Source organism: Lissotriton helveticus, chromosome 4_1 (genome assembly GCF_964261635.1).
Source record: "Lissotriton helveticus chromosome 4_1, aLisHel1.1, whole genome shotgun sequence".
In the NCBI taxonomy this organism is placed as follows: Eukaryota; Metazoa; Chordata; class Amphibia; order Caudata; family Salamandridae; genus Lissotriton; species Lissotriton helveticus.
In genome coordinates this window covers 593,159,657-593,182,735 of record NC_136063.1, presented here as the reverse complement: position 1 = coordinate 593,182,735, position 23,079 = coordinate 593,159,657, and the positions used below count along the sequence as shown (strand labels likewise).

General features: G+C 41.8%; 2 protein-coding genes across 5 annotated transcripts in view; one reads left to right on the top strand and one right to left on the bottom strand.

The window, feature by feature from the left end:
* Window positions 1-23,079, top strand: part of MTFR1 (mitochondrial fission regulator 1) — a 324,993-nt gene that overhangs the window by 278,580 nt on the left and 23,334 nt on the right. For all 4 annotated transcript variants that reach the window (XM_078687236.1, XM_078687237.1, XM_078687238.1 and 1 more), the window contains one exon: window positions 13,262-13,445. In XM_078687236.1, coding sequence (XP_078543362.1) covers window positions 13,262-13,445 — 184 coding nt within the window. The remainder of the gene's footprint in view (window positions 1-13,261; window positions 13,446-23,079) is intronic.
* Window positions 12,594-23,079, bottom strand: part of PDE7A (phosphodiesterase 7A) — a 1,945,501-nt gene continuing 1,935,015 nt past the window's right edge. The window contains exon 14 of the mRNA XM_078687235.1: window positions 12,594-13,125. Within this exon, the coding sequence (XP_078543361.1) occupies window positions 13,112-13,125 (14 nt within the window). The 3' untranslated portion in view covers window positions 12,594-13,111. The remainder of the gene's footprint in view (window positions 13,126-23,079) is intronic.

Sequence of the window (23,079 nt, the reverse complement as noted above, 5' to 3'; positions counted from 1 at the left end):
TGAACGGAACTACTCCGTTATTGAGAAAGAGGCTTTGGCTGCCGCCTGGGGCGCTCACCATTTCCGCACTTATTTGTGGGGTACACGTTTTAACCTAAAGACCGACCATAAACCACTTATAAGGATACTCTCACCTGGAGGTGCAGCCTGTAGTTCTCCAAGGCTAGCAAGATTAGCCTCTAAACTGCAAGAGTATCATTTTGATATCTCTCACATACAAGGCTGGAAAAATGTTCAGGCTGATTGTCTGTCTAGATTAGCAATCTCGACTAAACATCTGTCTGATGATGAGTTCCATCTTGAAAGTGTAGAAGAAAACATCGCTTGGATTAACGATGTTGTCTCTCTTGGTGCAAGTTCTTTCACGCATAAGAATTGGGTAGAGGCCATGTCCAATGATTGTGTGTTACAAGAAGTTATCCAATTGATCAAGTTGGGTTCACGAAGGGAAAGTTGTGTGCATGTTTCAGTTCGTCCTTTCTTGAAGATTATTGACGAATTGTCTGTGTGTGAAGAAAATGTTATAATGCGAGGAGACAAATTTGTTCCTCCTGCTAACTTAAGAACCAAACTTATCGCCATAGCACATGAGGGGCATCTGGGACAAACATTGACACAACAAAGGCTTAAATTAAATTTTTGGTGGCCAGGTATAGACTCCTCTGTTTCTTCCTGGGTTGAGGAATGTCCTACATGTAAAGTAGGTGAAAAGCGGTTGAAAGTTTCAGCAGGGTCTCAAGTTGGAGAGTTAAACTTTCCTGAAGTTCCATGGCATACTATATGCCTGGATTTTATAGGTCCTATGAACGAATTACCTGTCTCTCAGAGGTTTGCCATAGTTGTAGTAGACTGTTTTTCAAAATGGTTGTCTGTTGAATTTTTGAAGGACATTACTACTGAAACGACTATAAAGTATCTAAGGTCTTTATTCTTTATGGAGGGTTTCCCTAACGTCATCATAACTGACAATGGCACGCAGTTAGTTTCTCATGAGATGCGTTCTTTTCTTAGTGACTCTGGTATTTCTCATCACAGAACGTCCCTCTACAACCCGCAAGGGAATGGACTCTGTGAGCGCCTGAATAGATTAGTCAAGGGGACCATTCAGATGGCTATATCTAAGAGTTCATCAGCTTCTACCTTGGTTAGCGAGATGGTTTATGCCTATTGTACTACACTTCATGGTTCTCAGAACAAATCTCCTTTTGAGATTATGAGAGGCAGGGTTGCCAGCACGAAATTGACCCCTTCTTGGCTCAAGAACTTGGTTTCCCAATCAGGTTTGGCGAAGGATGGTTCTGTGTCTGGGTCTTTTCCTTTACCGACACATGTAACTTCTGGTAAGAGACTAACAGAACCTACATCGAGCAGAATTAATAAGGGTGATCTTGTGAAAGTGAAGTCCGGGAGGGTTTCTGGGGGTTTGTCCAAATTTAGAGGCCCTTTTTCGGTGAAGATGGTTTACCCTCACTATGTTGTACTTTCCAATGGAGAAAAATTGAATTTGAGGAGGGTGGCTTTGTATCAGAAAGCTTGTTCTACCAGCCCTCATGGTTCAAGGTCTAATTCTTCTCAAGTTCAACATGAAATTGATGATGTCTCTTCTGGTTATATGTTCATTCCTTCCGATATTCCCTCCAGCTCTGTAGGAGACTTAAGCAAAAGGGGCGGTGGGGGTGATTCCCGCACGCTTTCTCCAATTGGTGATATTTCCCAGTGTAGGAGGGGTGGTGGTGGTGATGCTATTGAAGCTCAGACCAGTGAGGAGGGATCAGATGGATTCCAGCCATCCTCAAGGTGTCCACGGTCTCGCAGACCACCCATATATCTTAATGATTATTGTTGTGATTGATTGATTGACTAAATGAATCAAAACATATTCTCTATAATGACTGCGAAATGTGTTTTCTATGTCATGTACTTTCCTTATGTTACAAATAGATTGTTTCTGTTACTAATAGATAATTTCTTTCTTTAGTGATCCTAGTTCATTTGTGTTCAATGAGAGGAGATGTGTTATACATTATTCCTACCTTTGTTTCCTTCAATTTCTTACCTCACTGTATTCCAGAATGTGCATAGTTCTGTGCTTCTCTAGAGATTCTGAGTTGAGTCAGTTGTTCCTGACCAGCTCCTTGATGAAGATGCTTGTTGTTAACTGCGCAATAAATCCAGCTTACTTCAAGACAGACTCCAGAGTATTTACTACAACTTCCTCTTCCTCAGAATGGCCCGCATTCAAGTGCTCTGCCGTCCATGCCTGTTGTGATGTCGAGCTCTGGTATTCCGTGTTGTCGAGCGGTGTGTGATCTTGTCCTCATAGGTGTCGCTCTTTTCCTGGCCCCTTGGGTACTTTGACCGCTTTTGTAGACCCTTGCAAAATGGATTAAGTCTTACACAATTCAAGCATGTTTTCCCATTGGTTGCTCATTTTGTCAACAATTTTTACAGCAGGTGTGCATTCTGATGGTTTTGCTCCTCCCTCCCCTCCTCCCCATGTTCTGACGCATTGACTGTCTCGGTCTTGCCTGGGAGCTGTTTGTTGATGTGTGAGCCGTCTTGGCTGGGTGAGAGCGCTAAGCCTGTCTCTGCATGCAGCATGTGTTGCTGGGAGGTCATGGGACCAGACCAGTACTAGAATGTTATCGAGGCTGATGCATTGTTGCCGCAGAATAAGACCTCTGAGACTAACTGACCGGCAACCTTGTATGCTTGGATGATCTGCGCATGCACTTCTTTAGGTTGATCGTCCTCACTGCCAGTGCTGGCGAACTCCCGTATGCTGGAAATTATCGGTAGACTCTTCAAGTTGACACGCTTGGTGTAATTTGAACTGCTCAGTCATGGTTGAGCTGGGGTCGAAGTGTGTATTCAAGGCTCTGACTGCTGCGTTGTAGTCTGTGGCCATCCATTGGAGGAGTTTTAACAACTTGTTCCTTTGCTTCCCTGCAAAGTACAGTAACAATGACCTCTTAACTGCTCCGTCTGGTCGTTCTGAAGTAGTAATTATGGTGGCCTACTCAAGGGCGATTATAAGTTAAACGATGGAATAGTACAAATTAGCTCAACATGATGATGATAAAATGTGGAATTATATGTTAACAATCAAATGTATAAGATCTATACAATTAGAAGAAGTATAATACAAATATTTAACGAATACATCAATTACAATGTCATGTGATGCCCTTAAATGCATGTATTCAATAAATGTCAAAATCAATAAAGTTTGCCTACTCAAGTTTTCCATATTGGCGCATCGGTAGCTCGCTGAACAGTTGCAGCGCATTGACTGGATTGCCTGAGTTGTCTGCCGGTGGTGCAGGAGCTCTGCATTAGCCTAGTTCGTCGTACTGTGAGGTTCATTTGACCTTGTGGCACCCTAGTGGCTGACGTGTGACTGCCGGTTGGCAGGCCTGTCTGTGGCTACAGGTAAGGGGCTTCGGCAGGTGGGTCTGCCCTGATACAGAGGGCTGTTTCAGCTATGCTTTATCTGGTGTGAGGGGGATGAACCATGTCACATGGGAGTGTCTAGCAGCCTGTTCTTATACCCTAGTACTGCAGTAGTTGGTCCTTCATTGTGTGTTTTTTTAATCCTTTTTCCGGTTTTGGCTTGTATTACTGTATCCTGTGTGCCGCACCCCAAACCCAGGGAGAAGCACACACTACTGATTAGGGCATTGTCTGGTGTCGGGCCATGACCTGGACGTCACTGAAGGTAAGCACCATGGTGCATGGACCCTTGTGCCTGCCGCACCCAGGGTGCAGTCACAGGGAGGGGCGCTATCGTAGGTTGCAGACGGAGAACACTGAGGAGCTGCAGGGCAGTTTTTGTTGCTCTGCGTCCTACCATGGTTTTCATCCCTGTGGTGGGAATGAAACATGCGGAGGTCTGCTGCGGGAGAGGCAGCCAGTGGCGGAGCACCCTCGTTGGCAATCTAGTGTGCTGCAGCACTGTAATTCGGTCTAGTGTGCAACGATGGAGGAACACAACCTCACTCCTGTTTCTTTTGTATGTTTCGCAGTTGTAGAGCTAAATGTGTGAGTGTGCAATTTGAATGAGGCTGACGTCAACAAGGGCAAGTAAATCAGGCTACTAATAAATCTAGTCAGCACACTCGTCCACATGCACAGGCATAAATACTTTCACAGAGGCACATACATGCACATAGACCACAGTTCTTCAAACTGTGGGGCGTGCCCCCCTGGGGAGCGTGGATGGGTTCCCAGGGGGGGGCGCAACGTCCTCTGCAAGCACATGTAAATGAGGACGCCTGGAAGTGCAGCAATGTTTATTTGCTGCATTTCCAGGCTGTCTTCATTTACTCCGAAGCCCTCGGAGTGCCGTGGGGCCAGAGGTCAGTGGGTGTGCTGCAGGGCAGTGTCTGGAGTCTTAAGACTCCAGCACAACCATGTTTTTCACAGGCCTTTAAAGACCATTTGCATACCTTTGGAAACTGGTTCCCTAAGCTTATTTTTTTTTTACTTTTTCCAGTACCCCCTGTACTCTGCCTATTCCTTAAATTTGTATTTTAAATTTACTGCTGTAGTGTGAAAATGCATTTCATGAAAAGGAATACAAAAAAGGGTTGCCAATAGAAAAAATGGCAGCCATTTATGTTTAAAGAGCCTGCAAAGACCTTGCTTTGACACTAAATAGGGATTTACAGGGGTGTGGAATTTAATAAAATATCTACTTGTCCATGGTGCAGGCTGCTTAATAAATCTACTTGTCCTGTAACAAAATCCTCTTGTCCCCTTGGTGCCATGTAATGGGGCAACAAATTACGCAACAATCTCATTATATAAGAGTTCTGATATAGCCTCTCTGATTATGCCAGGGTTCATACCATAGTAGTGTTTGAATACTCTCAATTTCCTTATGCTGCTATGTTTCTGCAGGTTTACATACTAGGGTTGAAGGAAGTGGTAAGCAATAGTTCCAGGGTTGGAATGCCCTTTTTAGTCTGTGCAAACCTACTAACGTGCATGTTTTAAGGGTTTTCACCAATTCTTCTCTAATCATTTACCATACTGAGAACGGTTGGAAATTTACTACTGACAGTGGCAGACTTAAACCTTCTTCCAGGGTTGGGGAAAAAAGTGGTTGGAGGAAAAGTGAACTTGAAAACATTCAGATTTTCACATAAGCAAATCTACACCTGCATATTTGCTCATGCTAAAATGTAGTTTAACAAATATTTTCTGGGAGTACTATTTCTTGGCCTACTGTAAATTTTTGTGAATTCATGGAAACTGTACATATGCACTTAATGCAAGGATATATACCATGGATGCACTTTTGAGACTTTCTTTAATAATTGGGCCTCTAATTAGGTCTGGCGTTAACCATGACCTTTTGTTTTGTTTTTATTCTGTCTCTGTCTGTCTATCAGCTGGCGTCCCTGTAAGTGACAGTTTTTTGCTCTTTTAGAAGGAGCATATTGGCACACAAAGTAGTTTTGTTCAGTGCCCAGAACCGCTATGGCAATGTGTGCTGAGACCAACATTTTTTTGTTTTTCTTTTGCCAATGCTGGTTAGAATGGTGAGGACCCAGCAGCTCCCACACTGTTAAGGTTTTACAAAAACCATGCCTAAACAAGTCACGCCTTGACAAAACCAAAAGGCTGACCACCAATTTCAGACCCACTAACTTTGCCAATGCTTGTTTATTTTTGTTTTCCATATAAGTAATTAAACTGGTTACACTGATACTCCATTCTGAATATTTTTGGGAAATACTAACATACATCAACATGTTACTAAATGATGCTGTATAGATATGGTACCTAAAATCTTACAGTAGTTTAGCTAAATGTTTTATTTTCTTACATGCATTTTTTTGTGAACGTTTTATTTTGAAAGCAAAGAATCATCACTCTTGCTTTCAAGCTTCTGCAAATATTTGCATATAATCCGAGAGCATTCTGGGAGCATTCTACAGAGCCTCATATTACTAAATTTGAAAATGTGTGTACACTTTTATACTGGAACCACCGTTAGTAGTGCAGGCTGAGCTTAAAACATTTACTTTTAGTGCTCAACCGAATAATAAAGGCTTTGCGTTAATGAACCATATATACAAGTTTGAACAGCATTAACACATATATTACATATAATTAATTACCTTAATTGTAAGTACCTTCATTGTAATTAAGTACCTTAATTGTAGAGAATTCCCTTCCCTGATCCACAATGTAGTACTGTAAACTGGCAGCCAAAGGGTTTGTGCTGCAGGGGGTTGGGCCTACTTGTCCCAAGGACAAAATGCACATTAAAACGTGTTGCCCTTGACCCCAAACAATATGTCCCGGGCGTCGGGCTATAGGAATTCCACATCCAACAAGCATTTACAATGCAACGGTCTCGCCTTTGCAAAAGTTAGAGCTATTGGCATTGTAAATTACAACATTTTTATTTATGTGTTGGTTTTGTAAACCGATAAATAAATGGCATTGTCATTTACAATGCCAATAGCTTAATCTCTTGCAAATGCGAGACCTATTGCATTTGCACCCACACACACACACAGCCACACACAGAGCCCAACACACACACACAGAGCCCAACACACACAGAGCCCAACACACACAGAGCCCAACACACACAGAGCCCAACACACACAGAGCCCAACACACACAGAGCCCAACACACACAGAGCCCAACACACACAGAGCCCAACACACGCAGAGCCCAACACACGCAGAGCCCAACACACGCAGAGCCCAACACACGCAGAGCCCAACACACGCAGAGCCCAACACACGCAGAGCCCAACACACGCAGAGCCCAACACACGCAGAGCCCAACACACGCAGAGCCCAACACACGCAGAGCCCAACACACGCAGAGCCCAACACACGCAGAGCCCAACACACGCAGAGCCCAACACACACAGAGCCACACACACACACACAGAGCCACACACACACACACACACACACACAGAGCCACACACACACACATACAGAGCCACACACACACACACACACACACACACACGCACACAGAGAGCCACACACACACAGAGAGCCACACACACACAGAGACCCACACACTCACACACACAGAGAGCCACACACTCACACACACAGAGAGCCACACACTCGCACACACAGAGAGCCACACACTCGCACACACAGAGACACACACACAATCGAGCACAACCAGGGAACAGAGGCAAGAAAAGACGAGCACAGCCAGGGAACAGAGGCAAGAAAAGGCGAGCACAGATTGTGGATAGATGCCGTGGTCGGACTCTTTGGCGATTCACCTGTATGATACCATGAGTGCTTGAAGAAAGAATGTTATGACTAGATTATATCTGCCTCACGAATAAAATGCAAGGTATTAATTGCACCGATGGTAACACACTGTATCGACAAAGGGCACGGCCCGAATGACATAAAATGGACAGTGTTAAAGCACGTAACCGGAAACAACATTGACAATCTACTGTCCAGATTTGAAGCGAAAACAATAATGTATCTGGGAACGATCGAATGGTCTAAACAAAATGAATGAGAAAACACACTGTGGATAACAGGAAAGTGTGCAAGCAATGGAAGAATACCGCACGTTACCAAGGCTACAAGTTGGGTACAACAGCTATATACAACCAACATCACCCCAATTCAAGGATTTGAATGCTCGAACTACAAAGCGCCAGGAGGGTATCCACCTAGGAAATACGGCTGAGTCAGAAATGTTGTCCTTTATTGAGAATCAAGATATGTGCAAATGTTCAGAAGATCATAAGACACTCGGGTGCTATTGAAGCATTATATAAAACAAATCATCGAGGTAGATTAATATGCCGTACCGATAGCACTGAAACATTCATCGTCATGACGACAACACAGGAAGTCAGGCAGAGTCAGGCTAGATGCATGTCATACGATACTTGCGTAACCACATCAAACGCAAGGAAGTACGACCGGGAATTTAAGAATGCCTGCCTTCGGAAAATATGCAAATGCGTGGACAACCAAGCAGCGGAAACACGAGGATCCCAGATGGGAGCGCGGAGACATATGCGCCCACTATGAAGATAGATCAAGGTACGCTGGAAGAGTTGCAGGGAACGCCGACATTTACAAACTCTAAACGCTGATCCAGTGAGCATGCATGCTGAAAAGCTCACTGATAGAATTGCTTTAAAACACCTGATATAACGCTGAGCACTTACTGATTCAAGGGGAATGTATGAGGCACGTACATGTCTTGAACATCCGATGCACAATGGGGATAAAATTATTACGAAACGAGCGCACACTAATGCTAAATATAATTTAGGCATGCGCAGCACGTTTTTCACCCTAAATTCCTGTCCACGCCGAGGCTTCAACCCGCCTCACCTACTGCTCACCGCTGCCTTGTTAGCCCTGCGGCTGGCTGGAGCGGCCGATTCTGATCGCGGGGATGGAAGGAATTTATAAGCAATCGATAAAGACCTTGCTGTCCAGTTTGAGAGAGGAGTTCTTAGAAATAAATCCATGCCTTCCAAGAAAGTATCTGGGAGAGATGACTGCCGCCAGGCGATGACCTGGCCGTGTGTGCGGAGCTTGCAGCGGGAGGCCTGGCGGTTCCTGCCGGGGAGACCCGATGGTAGCTGCGGGGGAGGTACAGTTGGGGCGGTTTGGCGTCACTGGCGGGAAAGCCTCTTCTGGGCCTGTTGTTTACGTCAACCTCTGCTTTGGTCAAGTAACAGGTAGTAGTCAGCGTCTACTCACAATAAACGGCCCCAGCTTTTTCGGATTGGGGGGCGTGTTTTGGAGGGATAACGTCATGGAGAGAAAAGAACGCAACAAACAAGCCCCTGAATCCGAAAAAGCCGGGGCTTAAATTGACTGCAAAGCTCTTTCTCCAATGGCTGGCCGCCGTTTAGGAAGCTTTAGGTGGCTTCAGCCCACTACTAGAAGACATACGATCTCGCCGGCGAGACTGCGCAAGCACAGCCTACGCATTCTGAGACCTAAAAAAGTATGTATTCATTTGTAATGTGGAATGCTCCTTTTATTTTCAGTCATGAACCATTCAGGCAGCCCTAGAAGAACACATTTAAAAGTGCTTTATATTTGCTTTTCGAAGTACGCACAGATAAGTGCTGAAAATAGGGCTTTAGGTGACTGTTTAATTTTGTACCGTCTGCAACATTAAAATAATGAGATGGCAACCCTAATCATAAGACTGGAAGTTTGTTGCAGGATCAGCACATTATTTATTTCCTTCACCCTCAATTCCCTGATTAATTCCATAATAGCAATAGTTTAACTTGTATCTGAAACCCTACGCCCTGTCATAACATGCTGATTAACTTCAAGTGTCTGGGAATTCACCCTGCATTCAGACAACTCGCTTCTCATCCTTCACTTTTACTCTCACCCTGCACTCACAGTGCATAGTTATGATGTTCCCGCATTTGCCACATAATCCATAGTCTGTTGCATAATTTGCAGATTAAAAAATGCAGCAACACGTTTCCTCACAGTGGAAGGCCCTTTCTAAAGATTGACTGGTCACCTTTCTGTTTCTTATTGCTATATGTGGGTGTTATTGTGGTACTTATGAGGGGCATTAACGGCCAGGACAATGTTAACAAGTGTAAAAATAGCAAAACAGTGCAGTAATGATATCACAAAATATACAGCATAATTCGCCTTTGCTTGCTGCAGAATTTATTCAACCATGCTGCATAATTTGGCCTTCTCCGCCGCATAATTCCAATGGCCCTGTTTATAAGGCTATGAGGTCCCAGCTTGTGGCAGAAAGCACTGTGAATATGTAAGTCGTTATTTTAAAACAGTATTTACATACTCTAAGCTAGGCTGCTGCAAATTGATGCAGTGATGAAGATAAAACAAGTTCTTACAAAATAAACTTTTCAGTAATAAGTAATCAAATTGTATCTAATGCAGACATTTTAGTAAGTGTCTCAACTATTCCAGATCCCAGCTGATAACTTCTTTCCATTACATCTTAAAAAGAATAGATCTTTGCCACCATAAAGCTTTAAGCAGATCATTGGAATTATTCAGCAGAAGAGGAAAAAATTATGCGGCAGGTTTGACTAAATTAGGCAGCAAGAAAAGGTAAATTATGCGGAACAATGCACCACATTTTGTAGTTGGCATTACTTCATTATTTTGTCATTTTAACTCACTGTAACGCTGTCAGGGGAAATATTTCACCTCAGTAGTGCCAGTTTAACACCCAAATATAGCAGTAAGCAACTACCAGATTACCAGTCAATCTTTGCAAAGGGCCTTCCACTGCTCTGGAACACTTTGTCACGCCTTAAGTAACTTTTGTTCCATTTGAGTTAGAATCAAGTATTTTATTGTTGAAATCTGCAGATTATGTAGCAAATGCAGTAAACTGATAATTATGTGGAAAATGCTGTTGCTGCAGAAGCTCATAATTCCAGTGGCCCCGGCTTTAAGTGACTCAATCAATTAATGGCTGGTAAGAAGGCCGGTTTCTTTTTTAACTTTCTGCGCTACCACCACCCACTTCTATTTCAGGCACAGGCATCTCAAAGTCAGTATTAACCATTCAGGGGAAGTTTTTTGTGAAAGCTGAGTCCATGGGGTGGCTGGTAGAAGGGCCAGCAGGGTTGCATTCAGATTCAGAGCCCTAATCCTCTCGATCCTTGGGGCCTCACAGAAATGGTCTAGGAAACAGAGGAAAGGAGCAAGATTCATCAATATTGTCAAAGAGAAGGCCCAGAATAGGGAGCACTCTATGCGGACTCATGTTTATGTTTACAAATGGCCAGCGACCGCTTCTTCAGAGAGATACCCCAAAGATGGGGACAATATAAGTGGTTTTTTTTTTAAGGACATTCATTAGTGAAGCTGGTACTGCTGCCAAGTGTGTAAGTGGTTACTGCTGGTTATCATAAAGGAGCAGATGCAGCAGGACTGGGGCCCAGGAATTTGGGGGACCTACTGCATCACAATTATGACTGTCTACCTTAAAAAAAAAAAAAGGCATCAGAGCGTATTTTCCTTTCAAGCATTAGGTCAGAGGTGATGCTCCATCATGGTGGGGAAGAGGTAAAAGAGGCAGAGGAGACAGCCTGCGACTCAGGACTGCAGTTGTCATTAGTGCAGCAGGTATAGTTGTATTGGGGTCAAAGAGTGTGAGGGGCTCACAACACCCCAATTATGGGGAGCAGTTTGTTTGGTATATCGGTTTTTGTTTGATGCATTTGCTGTTTTATAAGTCTCACATTTGGTGTGGTTCATAAGCTATAGAGAAAGTATTCCTGAAATCATCTCATAAGCCCCACTCCCTGCATGCAGCCATGTCCCTGCCTCTCCCCCAATCCTTGCCATAAAGTTTTAGAGGGGGCCCGACCTCAAAACATTTTGCTTAGGGGGGCTCAGAGTAGCAAAGTTTGAAGACCTCTGACATAGACATTCACGCACACTAAACAGCATTCGAGAATAGCAGTAGCAAGAGTGTGTAGGGCCATAACACAAGCAGAGAAACTGGCCCTCCACTCTTTTAGTTCAGTAATAAAGGCTATCATTAGAATACAATATATCTGTCATATTTCTAGGCCTTATTGCCACTGCATCTGTTGCAGTATTGATAGATGCTCCGCCTCCGCCTTTAAGGATTTTTTCTTACCTTAACAGTTACATTTAACGTGTAAAAGCTTGAGAACAGCAGACCTACCGTCCCCAGGAAGCTGCAGGGCAAGGGCAGTGCTCGAATCATGAAGGCAGCCGGCTTGCAAGATCAACCCAGCAAGGACCTGCTGCTTGGAACAGCAATGTATTAAAACCAGGGCTCGAGTCGGGGGTACACGTAGGTACATGGTATCCCCCCCCATCTTTTCACAGGTAGACGCCATCCCCCCTGCCAAGAAGCTGGGCCCTACAGAAATATGCTGAACGTGTCCCGGTGTAATTTTCAGACACCGGGACACGTTCAGCACGTGACGTCATGAGGTAATTTGCATATTGTCAATCCCCCCCACCACTTCTTTTTATAGGACTTGTGCCCTGATTAAAACTACCTGCGGAGAGCCAAAGAGTAGACACGACAAGGCACATAAAGCATGTGTGCTATCCTTGATGCAATGTGTTGAATCACAGGGTCACTGTCACAGGGACGTACCGGACGCAGCTCAGTTTCACGTCACTCCCACTCTACACCTGTGATCAAGTCAGTACAAAACAAACTGCACACACCAGACCCGTCAACATTAGTTCGAGACTTAAAATAAACATTTGGGGGTTGTTCCACCCTGTATTCCCCCCCACTGAGGATGCATCCATGTTTGAAGGAGTGCTATGGTTACAATGCAAAACCTTAAAGTCACTAACATTTACCAGCTGCCCTGTTGGATCAGCAGCTGTTTAGCCATTCCCAGGGTGCCACGAGTGCACTCCACGCCTGGCCTACGGAATCGCCCTCTACTCTGTACCCTCTCCACCAGCCCCTCCCGAATATGCCCACTAACCATACTAGGTGATCAGTGGAATTTTTTAAGACAAACTTTATTTTCTCTATTGATAAGAACCATACTTTCCTTTTGACGCATTTTTGCATTAGATTTTTTTTAAAAATAGAACGACGTTTTTTTAATGGTCTGTATTGGTCTGTGCTTATAATACGAAGTCAATGTTGTTCCTGTAAAAGAACTGCAGGTAATAAATGCACATTTGTAAAATGACCCTTATGCAAGCAGTAGCACTGATCCTGGATGCTGTTTCGGCAAAAAACACAATACATAGTAGTCCCACAATTAGAAATGTTGTAACATACCCTTATCGCTCCTGTTTCTCGAATGCTATACGTTTATCGTAATAAAGCCATGTGTTTGTTTATAGAGCATAGTGAGCAAGATGTTCTTCATCGAAGTCATACATATCTTAGCTTGCACATAAAATGTTTTCCTCAGATATTTTTATGTTGTAAATATTGTGATACTTTCTGAAATCCTCCACATCTTATTTAGAATAGTTCTTCAATGCAGAATTTAATTGCTGCTGCCCCATCTCCTTTTGCTGTTTTGAGCTATCATAAATCAGTGTTATGAAAGAAATTTATTCTGCAGCATCATGCTTGAAGTATTCTTTCCTTAACTCTTGCACCTCACTGTATATAGGCTGCAATAAAAATGTTGCATTGTTATTATTTATAACTTGTTTGGAATCATGAAAACTACTTTCTTTGTAATGATTGAATAAACTGCTTAATTTTTCACCCAAATAAATGTTTTTTTTCTCTGTTTATATTTAACAGATCACCACAGCAAATGAAATCTAAACCAACTGATGCAATAGATCCAGGGACATTAATCGCAGAAGCGTTAAAAAAGAAATTTGCCCACAGATACAGAAATGATAGCATAAGTGAAACAGAAAACAAGGACGTAGAAAAAACGGTTCCAAAAACGAATTACAAATCCGTACCAGAAGCTCCACTGGTGAGTCATTTTCATTTTTAAATTAACCTGATATTGTTCTTGTGTAGTTTGTCAACAAATAAAATGTACAGTGGCAATGATTTTGGCTACTAGTCATCATTAGTATAGTATCTTACCACTTTCTAATCCTAGGCGCCCTTTTTGAAAGATTTGGAGATTTTCACCCATCTATTTTATTTGGTTGCTTTGTTGTGTTTTGCGAGTAGGAATTTGTCATGTCTTGCTTATTAATGGTTCATGTTGCTTAATGTGAAAGTACGAGTCCAGTGAAACTTAAGATATTCGTTATATCTATGCAGCACACGGTATTGCGTGCCAGCACGGCAAATATCCTCCAGGGTTTACTTGACCATTTTAAGGCCTTTATGAATGAGCTGGACTTAAAAGTGAACTATGCTAAGTCTTATTTAATGATGACCTGTGGGCCTATCAATGCCAAATCAAAGCGCTTCACAAGAGGGTGCATATTATTAGAGAAGACAACTCAATTCACTTATTGAGGATTGACTTACAGCTCAACTCTCCTCTGGAAATCCCTCCACCTTTAGAAATCACAACAATTTGGTAGGAACATTGAAGCAATATCTTTTTCGGTAGTCTAGATGCTAACCCTATATAAAACAAAATGGATCTCAGTAGCCATCCACGGTGCAGGTGCTTGTGGTTATTATAAAACAGAGGCACTTCAACGTTTTGAAAATGACTTCACCTACGTTTGTTGGCTAATCCTAAAATACTGCATACTTTGTGTCATGAGATTGAAATTTCAATCGCCATCGCTCCCCTCTGTAAATGGATAAAATGTTTGTTAAACCTGGAGGCGCAGCTAGTAAATTCATGCATTACTGATTGTTTATCTTTAGATAAAGCTTTTAGGATACCTTGGTTTACACATTTGAAAAGTATGTTTAACAAATTATGCCTAAGTGAAAAGTTTTTAAATCCCCCAAAACCTGTGCCCTCATAGCAAAGAAATTACAAAACAGCGTTTTGCTGATTTCCGTTTAAGTGAGAGATTGTAGAGACCACAATCCATGCAAAGTGTTAAGACTTACTTGCAGGTGGTGACTACATGAAATATTGAATGTTATTTATTATGGATTGGAAACCCTACTGATAGTCTGTAGCTTACATTTTTCAGACTGAACTTAATCCATTTTAAATGTGCATTTCCACGTCAATGCGTTTGGCAGCTTGATCGCCCTCCTTGCAGAGCACATTTTATTCTGTTTTGTCCTCTGTACTCCGCCCCAAGATACTCTTTTTTTTAAACCTGTATTGATCAAGGCAAATATGAGACACTATCGGCATGGCCTGGAGTTTTTACAAAAACTGTCCTCTTTACAGATCTACTTTGCGGTTTTAAACTTTATTAAGAGTACACTAGCCATAAGAAAACGCTATGAATCACTGGCTGTATAAAACCGTATTCTATGAAAATCATGTAGCATATTTAATTGCGCCTCCTGTTTAGTTTGGCTCAAATCACCTGATATTATGCTGCAGTTTTGCACGTTTACAATTCATTCATGCTTTTCGTTCACACACTTTATTCCTTGAGATTTTTCACCAGCATTAATCTTAATCTTGTTTATTTTTTTGTATATATCGTATACTCTTTACTTGATATTATTCTGCCTTTTGCATGTTTACAGCTTCTTCATGCTTTTTTCACATGCACTTTGCTCCTTGAGATTACTGATAAAAATTAATTATGTGGGTGAGTGTGCTGGAGAGGTTTGCTGCTTTTTGTTGTTTCGCTGGTTGCCCATTGGTGGATATAATCAGATTGTTTTTCCAAATAGCACCACAAGCCAGGTAAGTAGTCATGATGCAATGTTGTCGGAGCGAAATCTGTGTTATGTTTAAGTAATCTGAGCGTTTTTAACATGTATCTCGGTGTGGGGTTATGCCTTTGAGTTGGAGGCTTTATGCCAACTATATAGCTTTGGTAACTTGTGTGCCTGAGGTCGGCCTTTTGGAAAAATACAAATGTAAGTGTGATTGAGATGGTGCTGTTGAAAAAAAGGTAAATGTAAGTGTGATTGTTGTTGAGTGAATGCAACAAGTTATAGTGGGTGCTGTGGTAGCTGAGTACATGACATATCTAGGCTGTGTTGGGATTTGTTTCAGATGTGCCCTGTTCAATAATGGCTAGTCATAGTGACCAGTGCTTTTTCAGTGTCTTGATAGTTAATATGCCTAGAATACAGGTGTTGTCTCCATCAATTTTTGCAGTGTTCTTTGGCCATGCCTCTGCAGATGCTTCATTCATCTTATTCCTTCAGGACATTGAGACTTTTTTTTTTGTGTGTTTTAAAAAGAAACATTTTTATTACCATTGTGGGAACCAGTCAAAAAAATAAAAGAAAAAGAGCAGAAGTCATTCCTTTTAAACGTACAATAAGACAATCCAGCATAAATTATTAATACAGAGGTATAATTGATAGCGAAAAAATTCATAAAACACAAATATATCCTAGGTGCATTGATGTTAAGATCTTAGCAAAACTAAAACAGAGAGAACTCTATACTTGCAGTTTACATAAACATTCCCCAGATTCTATTCTGTTTTCTCATAGACCGGGAGCCCCTTACTTTGGCAAGCGCTAGTTCCATCGTATAAATTTTATTGATTAGCAACCACCACTCCATGACATGCGGAGGTTTTGGAGAGATCCATGCCCGGGCGATAGTCCATCTTGCACAAGCGATTAGAATAGTATTTAAATCAGTATGTGGGCTATTTAGTTCCTGTACGTCTAACAACACCATTTGAGCAGAAAGAGGAGGGAGAATAATCTGCTTCTGATTAAGAATACCTTCAATCCCTGTCCAGAACTCACATAGTGTGGGACAAGAATAAAGCACATGTTCCAGATCAGCTGCTAAGAGATCGCACTTAGGGCATTTAGAACGATCGTTAGGTAGATTACTTGATAACCAACCAGAAATTCTTTGCGGAGTATAATACAACTGACAGACAGTTCAGTATAACTGAAGTCTTAAACTAGAAGACTGGACAACTCGATTAATATGGCAGAGAGAAGCAGATATCTGGTTCGGTGTTATATTGAAACCCATTCTAGTGGTCCATTTAGCCGCTAGTTTAATACAGTCATCGACTTTTATCTGATTTAAATGTTTGTAACCCTCGCTAATTAATGATTTAGTCTTATCAGAGTGGAGACAGCTCAAAATATCTGAATCAACAACTTCGATAATCTTCATTTTCCGGACTAAAAAGTCCCAAATTTGCATATATTTAAAATACATAGTTATTTAGTTTATACGGAATTTTAAGTGATGCAAAATCAAGTAATCCCTCGGGGCCATAAAGATCACCTAAAGTGTTGATACCGCAGCTGGACCATAAGGTCCTAGCGCCATCCGAAAAGATTTCAGGGAGTCCTGGATTACCCCATAGTTGTAATTCTGGATGAAAAAAGGAGGTTTTACTATAAGTCATGATCATATTGCAAATTCTAACAATCTCCCTAGCGGTCTTGAACTTGACCCGTTTAAAATAATTTGGGTCATGAACTCTAGTTAGAAACTGGTTACAATCAGTGCCAAGATAAACTGAAAAAAACCAATGAGTTTTCCATTTTAAGCAAGCTTCGAAGACGACCAAAAAAGGTTGCAAAGAAATATCATTTAAAATCCGGCAAATTTAACCCTCCTTTGTTGATTGGGAGTTTCAATAACTGCGTAGATCTACAAGCTTTTTTATATCCCCAAATATAGCTGCTGCATATACCATCTAGTATTTAAAAAAAAAAGATTATTAAGGCATAGGGGTATTGATCTAAATAAGTAGAGAAATTTAGGTAATACTTTCATTTTGATTAAATTAATCCGTCCAACTAAACTAAGTGGGATCTTATGCCATTTTTTTAAAGTGAGTGCAACCTCTTTTAATAAAGGGTCATAATTAAGCGTGATTAATTCATTTATATTTGCAGAGATTTTCACTCCCAGATATATGGCAGTTTTACAAATACCTTGCACCGCAACCAATGGCTTGTAGTTGACGACAACCTGCGTTTTATTTAAGTTCAATTTATATCCGGAGATATCCCCGAAGCTATCTGCTTCCTTAGCTATCCTCGGAAGAGCTTTAACCACGTCGGTAGTAAAAATCGCGATATCATCCGCGTACGCGGTTATTTTTAAAGAATTTATACCATATTGAAAAGGGGTAATATCTGTTTGGGTCTGATGTGCATTTAGAAACGGTTCCATAGAAAGGGCAAACAGTAAGGGTGACAAAGGACACCCTTGCAGAGTGCCCATAGCTATTGGGAAATTAGATGAGCTCATACCAGCATAACTTATTTTGGCCATAGGATGGTCATATAAGGACCGTATCCAACAGAGATATTAACCCTGAAATCCAAATGCCTTCAACACAGCCCATAAATAGTCCCACCCCACTCGGTCAAATGCTTTCTCTGCATCTAACATAACCATTCCGAGTGGGGTGGAACTACTTGATGCGACGTCAAAGGCAATTATTGCCGTGTTTGCATGGGCGGTGGTATCTCTCCCTGTAACAAATCCATGCTGCTGTATATTCACTAGTTCCGGCATGAGGGAGGCAAGTTGAGTGGCCAAAATTTTTGCGAATGCTTTGGCATCCACGTTAATTAACGAAATAGGTCTGTACGACCCACATTCGTCTGCAGGTTTATGTTTTATGAGAAAAAAAACAATTTTAGCTGTGTTCCAAGAAGTAGGAGCCTTCCCTGTTTCCCCGATCGAATCTATAACTAGACTAAAGAGAGGGAGTAGTTCCTGTATACATATTCTATAAAGTTCGATAGGAAGCAGGTCTTCCCCAGCTGCCTGACCGGAGGGAAGAGAAGCAATTGCTGACCTTATCCCTGTTTGGGTAATATTTTCACCGAGTTGAAAAACTCCTTCTCTATCTCGTTGATCAGTCAAATTGGTGTTAATATATGATAATATATGATGATTGGTAGGATAGTTTTCAGGAGTATATAGTCTGCTGCAGTATTTAACGAATTGATCTAGTATCTGTTCAGGTTGATTGTAAATTAAAGTACTCATTCCTTTAATAACCTTAACTGATGCTCTAGCTTTCTTGTCCGCAACTTTGTAAGCCAGGATTTTGCCAATTCTATCGCCGCTCTCATACTGCGATAGATGATATTTATGCAAGTTTCACGCTATATTTCTCCCTTAAGGTCTTTTTAGTAGCTGAATGAAGGTTCATTAATGCCATTCTTAAATCATCAACATTAGACCGTCCTAATTGAAGAGCTTCTGCCAGCTGAGTTTCCAGGGACAAGATGTTAGAAGTCATAATCTTAGTCTCTTTCTGATGTTCAGAGTTCTTTCTAAGAACATATTGCTGGGCAAAGCCCCTAATACTGGCCTTGCATGCATCCCATACAAATATTACTGCGGCAGAATTTAAGTTAATCTCAATAAATTCAGCAATGTGACCTTTAAGTTGACTAATAAAGACTGTCAGAAAAAAGGTATCTAGGAAACGTGAATTGCCTGGGGCCTTGTTTCTTAGTTAAGATATTAAACTGTAAGAGAATAGGAGTATGATCAGATGTGACTCTTGCTCACAGTTCAATGGTGCTAAATTCTGTGATTCTATCTGTCGCCCAGGCCATGTCTATTTGAGAACATAATTTATGAGGCGCAGAATAGAAAGTAAATCCGGCCAGATTAGGATGTATTATACGCCAGACATCTTTTGAATTATGAAAACGGCTTAGTTCTAATATAGCGGCTCGGACTTTGCGCATACACTGAAAGGCACTCCGCCTAGTGGTATCCAAATCATAATTCATTAAACAATTAAAGTCACCCATAATCAACCACTCTCCTTCCCAGTCTAATAATTCCACGTTTAGGTGGTCATACACAAGCGGTTCATCAATGTTAGGTCCATATACCACACAAAAAACATATAAGCAGTGTTCAAGTTTTACTTGAGCTATTGCCCATCTACCCCCCTTATCCGCAGCTGTTTGAGTAATTTCCATGCTTAGTTGCTTTTGTTTCAATATTGCAACCCCCCTGATAGAAGCATTTAAAGTAGAACAAACAACAAGTTCAAATCCCAGTTGCCCTAATAATTTCCTATCCTGAAACCCAATATGAGTTTCTGAGAGAAAAAACAAATGAGGTTTATACATATTAAGCTCTTCTTGCACCAATCTCCTCTTATTCTTATTGTTAAGACTTGCCACATTCCAAGCTAGGCACCTAAAAGAATACATTCCTTAAGAACACAAAAAAAATTGCCTTCCTCTGTATTATTAAATACGATAATATAAGTAATCTATAATAGTCTTTTTTGAAAATTCTGATTCTCGCACTGTAATTTTTAACATTTTTAACCCCAAAAACCTTAAGCCCTCCCCCATTCCCCCTCCCCTGTCCTTTCGGGGAGAACACCCCTCTATACCCTGCTGCCGCTGCGGAGGCAGCCCTACAGAGTAGCACCTAGGAGGCTACATCCGGCAAACCCTTCCAAGCAGAAAGAAAAGAGAAAGAACTAATAGGATACCTATAGGAGAAAAGAAATTAATAAGAGTGAAAGAAAAGGCTAAGAAAGGTGAAAAGGAAGAAAGAAGAAATGGTGATAAAAGAGATCTCAAATAGTAGTTATGGTGATTATAATCATAATATTTAATCCGCTTGAGAAAAAAGAGATCCCTGGGACAAACGTCGGCTTTATTCTACTGAAGTATTAAGTAATTCATCATTTTTACACCTATACTAGCATTACTCGTACAAGAAGTTAAGCGAACCCAACCCGTATGCAAATAACAGTTAAATCAATGCAGATATTCATGTACTAAACTTAGAAAGAGCCAGCTCTGCCTCTTTTAAATCAATAAAGAAAAACGTATGGCCATCTCTGATAACTTTAAAATGGGCCGGTTCTTGTAAATACACATCACAACCCAAAGATTTAAATGAGTCTATCATCTTCTTTCCATTGTATTTTTACTTCAATCCGATCGAACGAAAAAGGTTATATTTTCTACTGTGACAGGGGTATTGATTGGGTCTGGCTTTCAGAGAGACTGCCTGTCGCAGTAGAAAATTACCAAAATAGATCAGAAGGGGACGTGGGAACTTGCTTTCTTTGTTTCTCTGAAAAAGAGGTAATCTATGAACTCTTTGAAGTTGTGAGTCCCAGTCCCAGTCTGAAAGATCTAAGAAAGCCTTTTGGAACAATTTTACAACATATGCCCGTGGGTCTGACCCTTCTGAACCTTCCGGAATGCCAAAGAGTCGGAGATTTTGCCTCCTTTGGCGATTTTCCATGTCCTCCAATTTGATTTCAAGATTATTTATTTGCACTTCCTATTGGTTAGTTAGAGTCTCTGTGCGTACTGCAACCTCTTCACATCAACCACTCTTTGCTGTAGTTCCTCAATCTCTTGTGTGACCCCCCTAATTTGCTAGATACCTCAAGCAAAGAGTTCTGTAGTTTATTATTGTCTTCTCTCAGCTGAAGGAAGTATTGCAGCGCTTCCTGCCGCTGATCCTTAAGAATCTTTAGGACGAGGTCAAAAGGAGTAGTAGCAAGTTCTGGGTCCAGAGATCCCTCTGAAGCTGGTAGCTCTATAGTATGCGAAATGCCTGGGAAAGAAATTGGGTGAGAGATTGCAGCATCAGCAATGGGAGGCAAACTTATGATCGTAGTAGGGTTTAGAGCCGTTGCTATGGTGTTGCTAACAGACACACGTTCAGGCCGTGATTTAATCTGATCCACACAAGTTGATATTGAGCCGGCTTGAACAAGAAGCGGGGAGGTTGTGTTATCCATAGAGTTAACTCCATCTCTTAAATTAGTATCTTCCGTGGGGCTAGCACCAGACAGGCGCAAAGCCATGTTCTTAACACCTCCCTTCGCTTGGATCCATTTTCGGAGAGGGCTTTCATCCCTAATAGGTTTTTTGCGCTGATTGGAGGATAACATAGCAGTATTAAAAGCATTAATGTTTCCTTTCTTGAGCTTATTTTTAGCTTTGAACCTTCCTTTTTTGCGCCCGAGTTTTAGCAATACCAGTTGCTGCACTGCAAACATCGTCTTCATCGGGGAACTCCTCATAATCAGCACTCGAACCCTCTTCCATCTCCTCTGTTATTAACCCCACCGGCACCAGCAGATCCACTGCTACAGAGAATTGATCGTCTATAGCTAAGCCAGACTCAAGGGGGTGTTCGCTTGATACTTGGATGGTGATGCCGGTTGAATCACTATTGCCAGGAGTAATCTCGTCCTCCAAAGAATCTGCAGTTCCCTTCTCTCTATGTCGTTATTGTACCAGCATCGGCACCTACTTCCGCCCCAGTCTTTTCTGTGATCACGACCAGATTAACTTTTTTGCCAGACTGTTTAGTTGAAGTAAAAAAAGTGAAGTAAAAAAAGTTTTTTTATCTATCGCAATTTTAGAAACTCCTAACGCTGCCGCTGCAACTGTTAAATCAGGATAAACAGAGACACTGTTGCCTAAAATTTCATTGACGGATACAATATTACCGTCGTTTCTGCCTATGGAGTTAGTTTCTGTAACAACAAAAAGCGGCGCGCGAATCAGTTGCTTACCCGCTAATTGCTCCGCTTTCCCTGAAGCCAGTGTTTTATCCGCTAAATCCATTAGGTCGACGGGCAATGGCGTCTGAGTCGGCGTCTCGGAATTTGTGCCTCTCCCTGCTCGAGCGGCTCTAGTACTAATCTTCGGAGCCATCCTCATTTGTAGCGCCAGCCCAGTAGTAAGCAAGACAGGCAGTACTGGTGTCTTCACAGCCCAAACGTTACACCCCGGTGTGAGTGGAGCCGCCAGCAGGGTAGGTCCCACCCAGCTAATTGCAGATCACCAGAGCGGCTGTATGCTCGGTGATCTGAATGCGAGCAAACGGCGCCTCCACCAGCCGCTAAGAAGACGGAGCATCCAGTATCCGTTTGTAGGTCTTCGTATCCGATTATATGATTGTCTTAGGTGAGTGACCGCTAGGAGCGAAAGCCTCTTACTCGTTTTCTCCTCTTAGTTCTGCATGCAAACCGAGTTACTCTTCCATAGGAAACACGAAAGAATCGGCAAGGCGGAGTGCCGGGAGCCTCCGAGAAATGCTGCTACTCTGGGACGGCGTCAACCCTCCATCTTGATTCTCCCCCCATTGATGCTAATTTGCTTTGGTTTTTGTTTTACATTTTTTTAAGCAGTATTTTGAAGACTCTGGAACGGCAGAATCCCTTTTCGATTGCTTAGATTTATCATCTCAAAATCTCAGTAAAAAAATCTGTTTGTTTGTTCACTGAGCAAATGACACAAAGTCAAGAGGCGTGGGTAGGTCTGAACTTGCAGAGACTGGTTATACACAGAAAACGATTTCTTCAAATGTGACATATCCCCACCAGGTTGCATTAGTTTGGCCTTTACATCTTTAGTGCAAACTCATTCTAGGTTTGTGATTTTTTTTTTTACCCATTATCAAAAGCCAAGAAAAGACTATAGGTTGTCTAGAACCGAGCAGTGGTGTTCTTTTTCTCCTCCAGTTTATAAGAAATATGTAGCAGCACTGTTACATCAAAACAGTCACGTTGTGTACAGAACATACGTTTGAGCTGTAT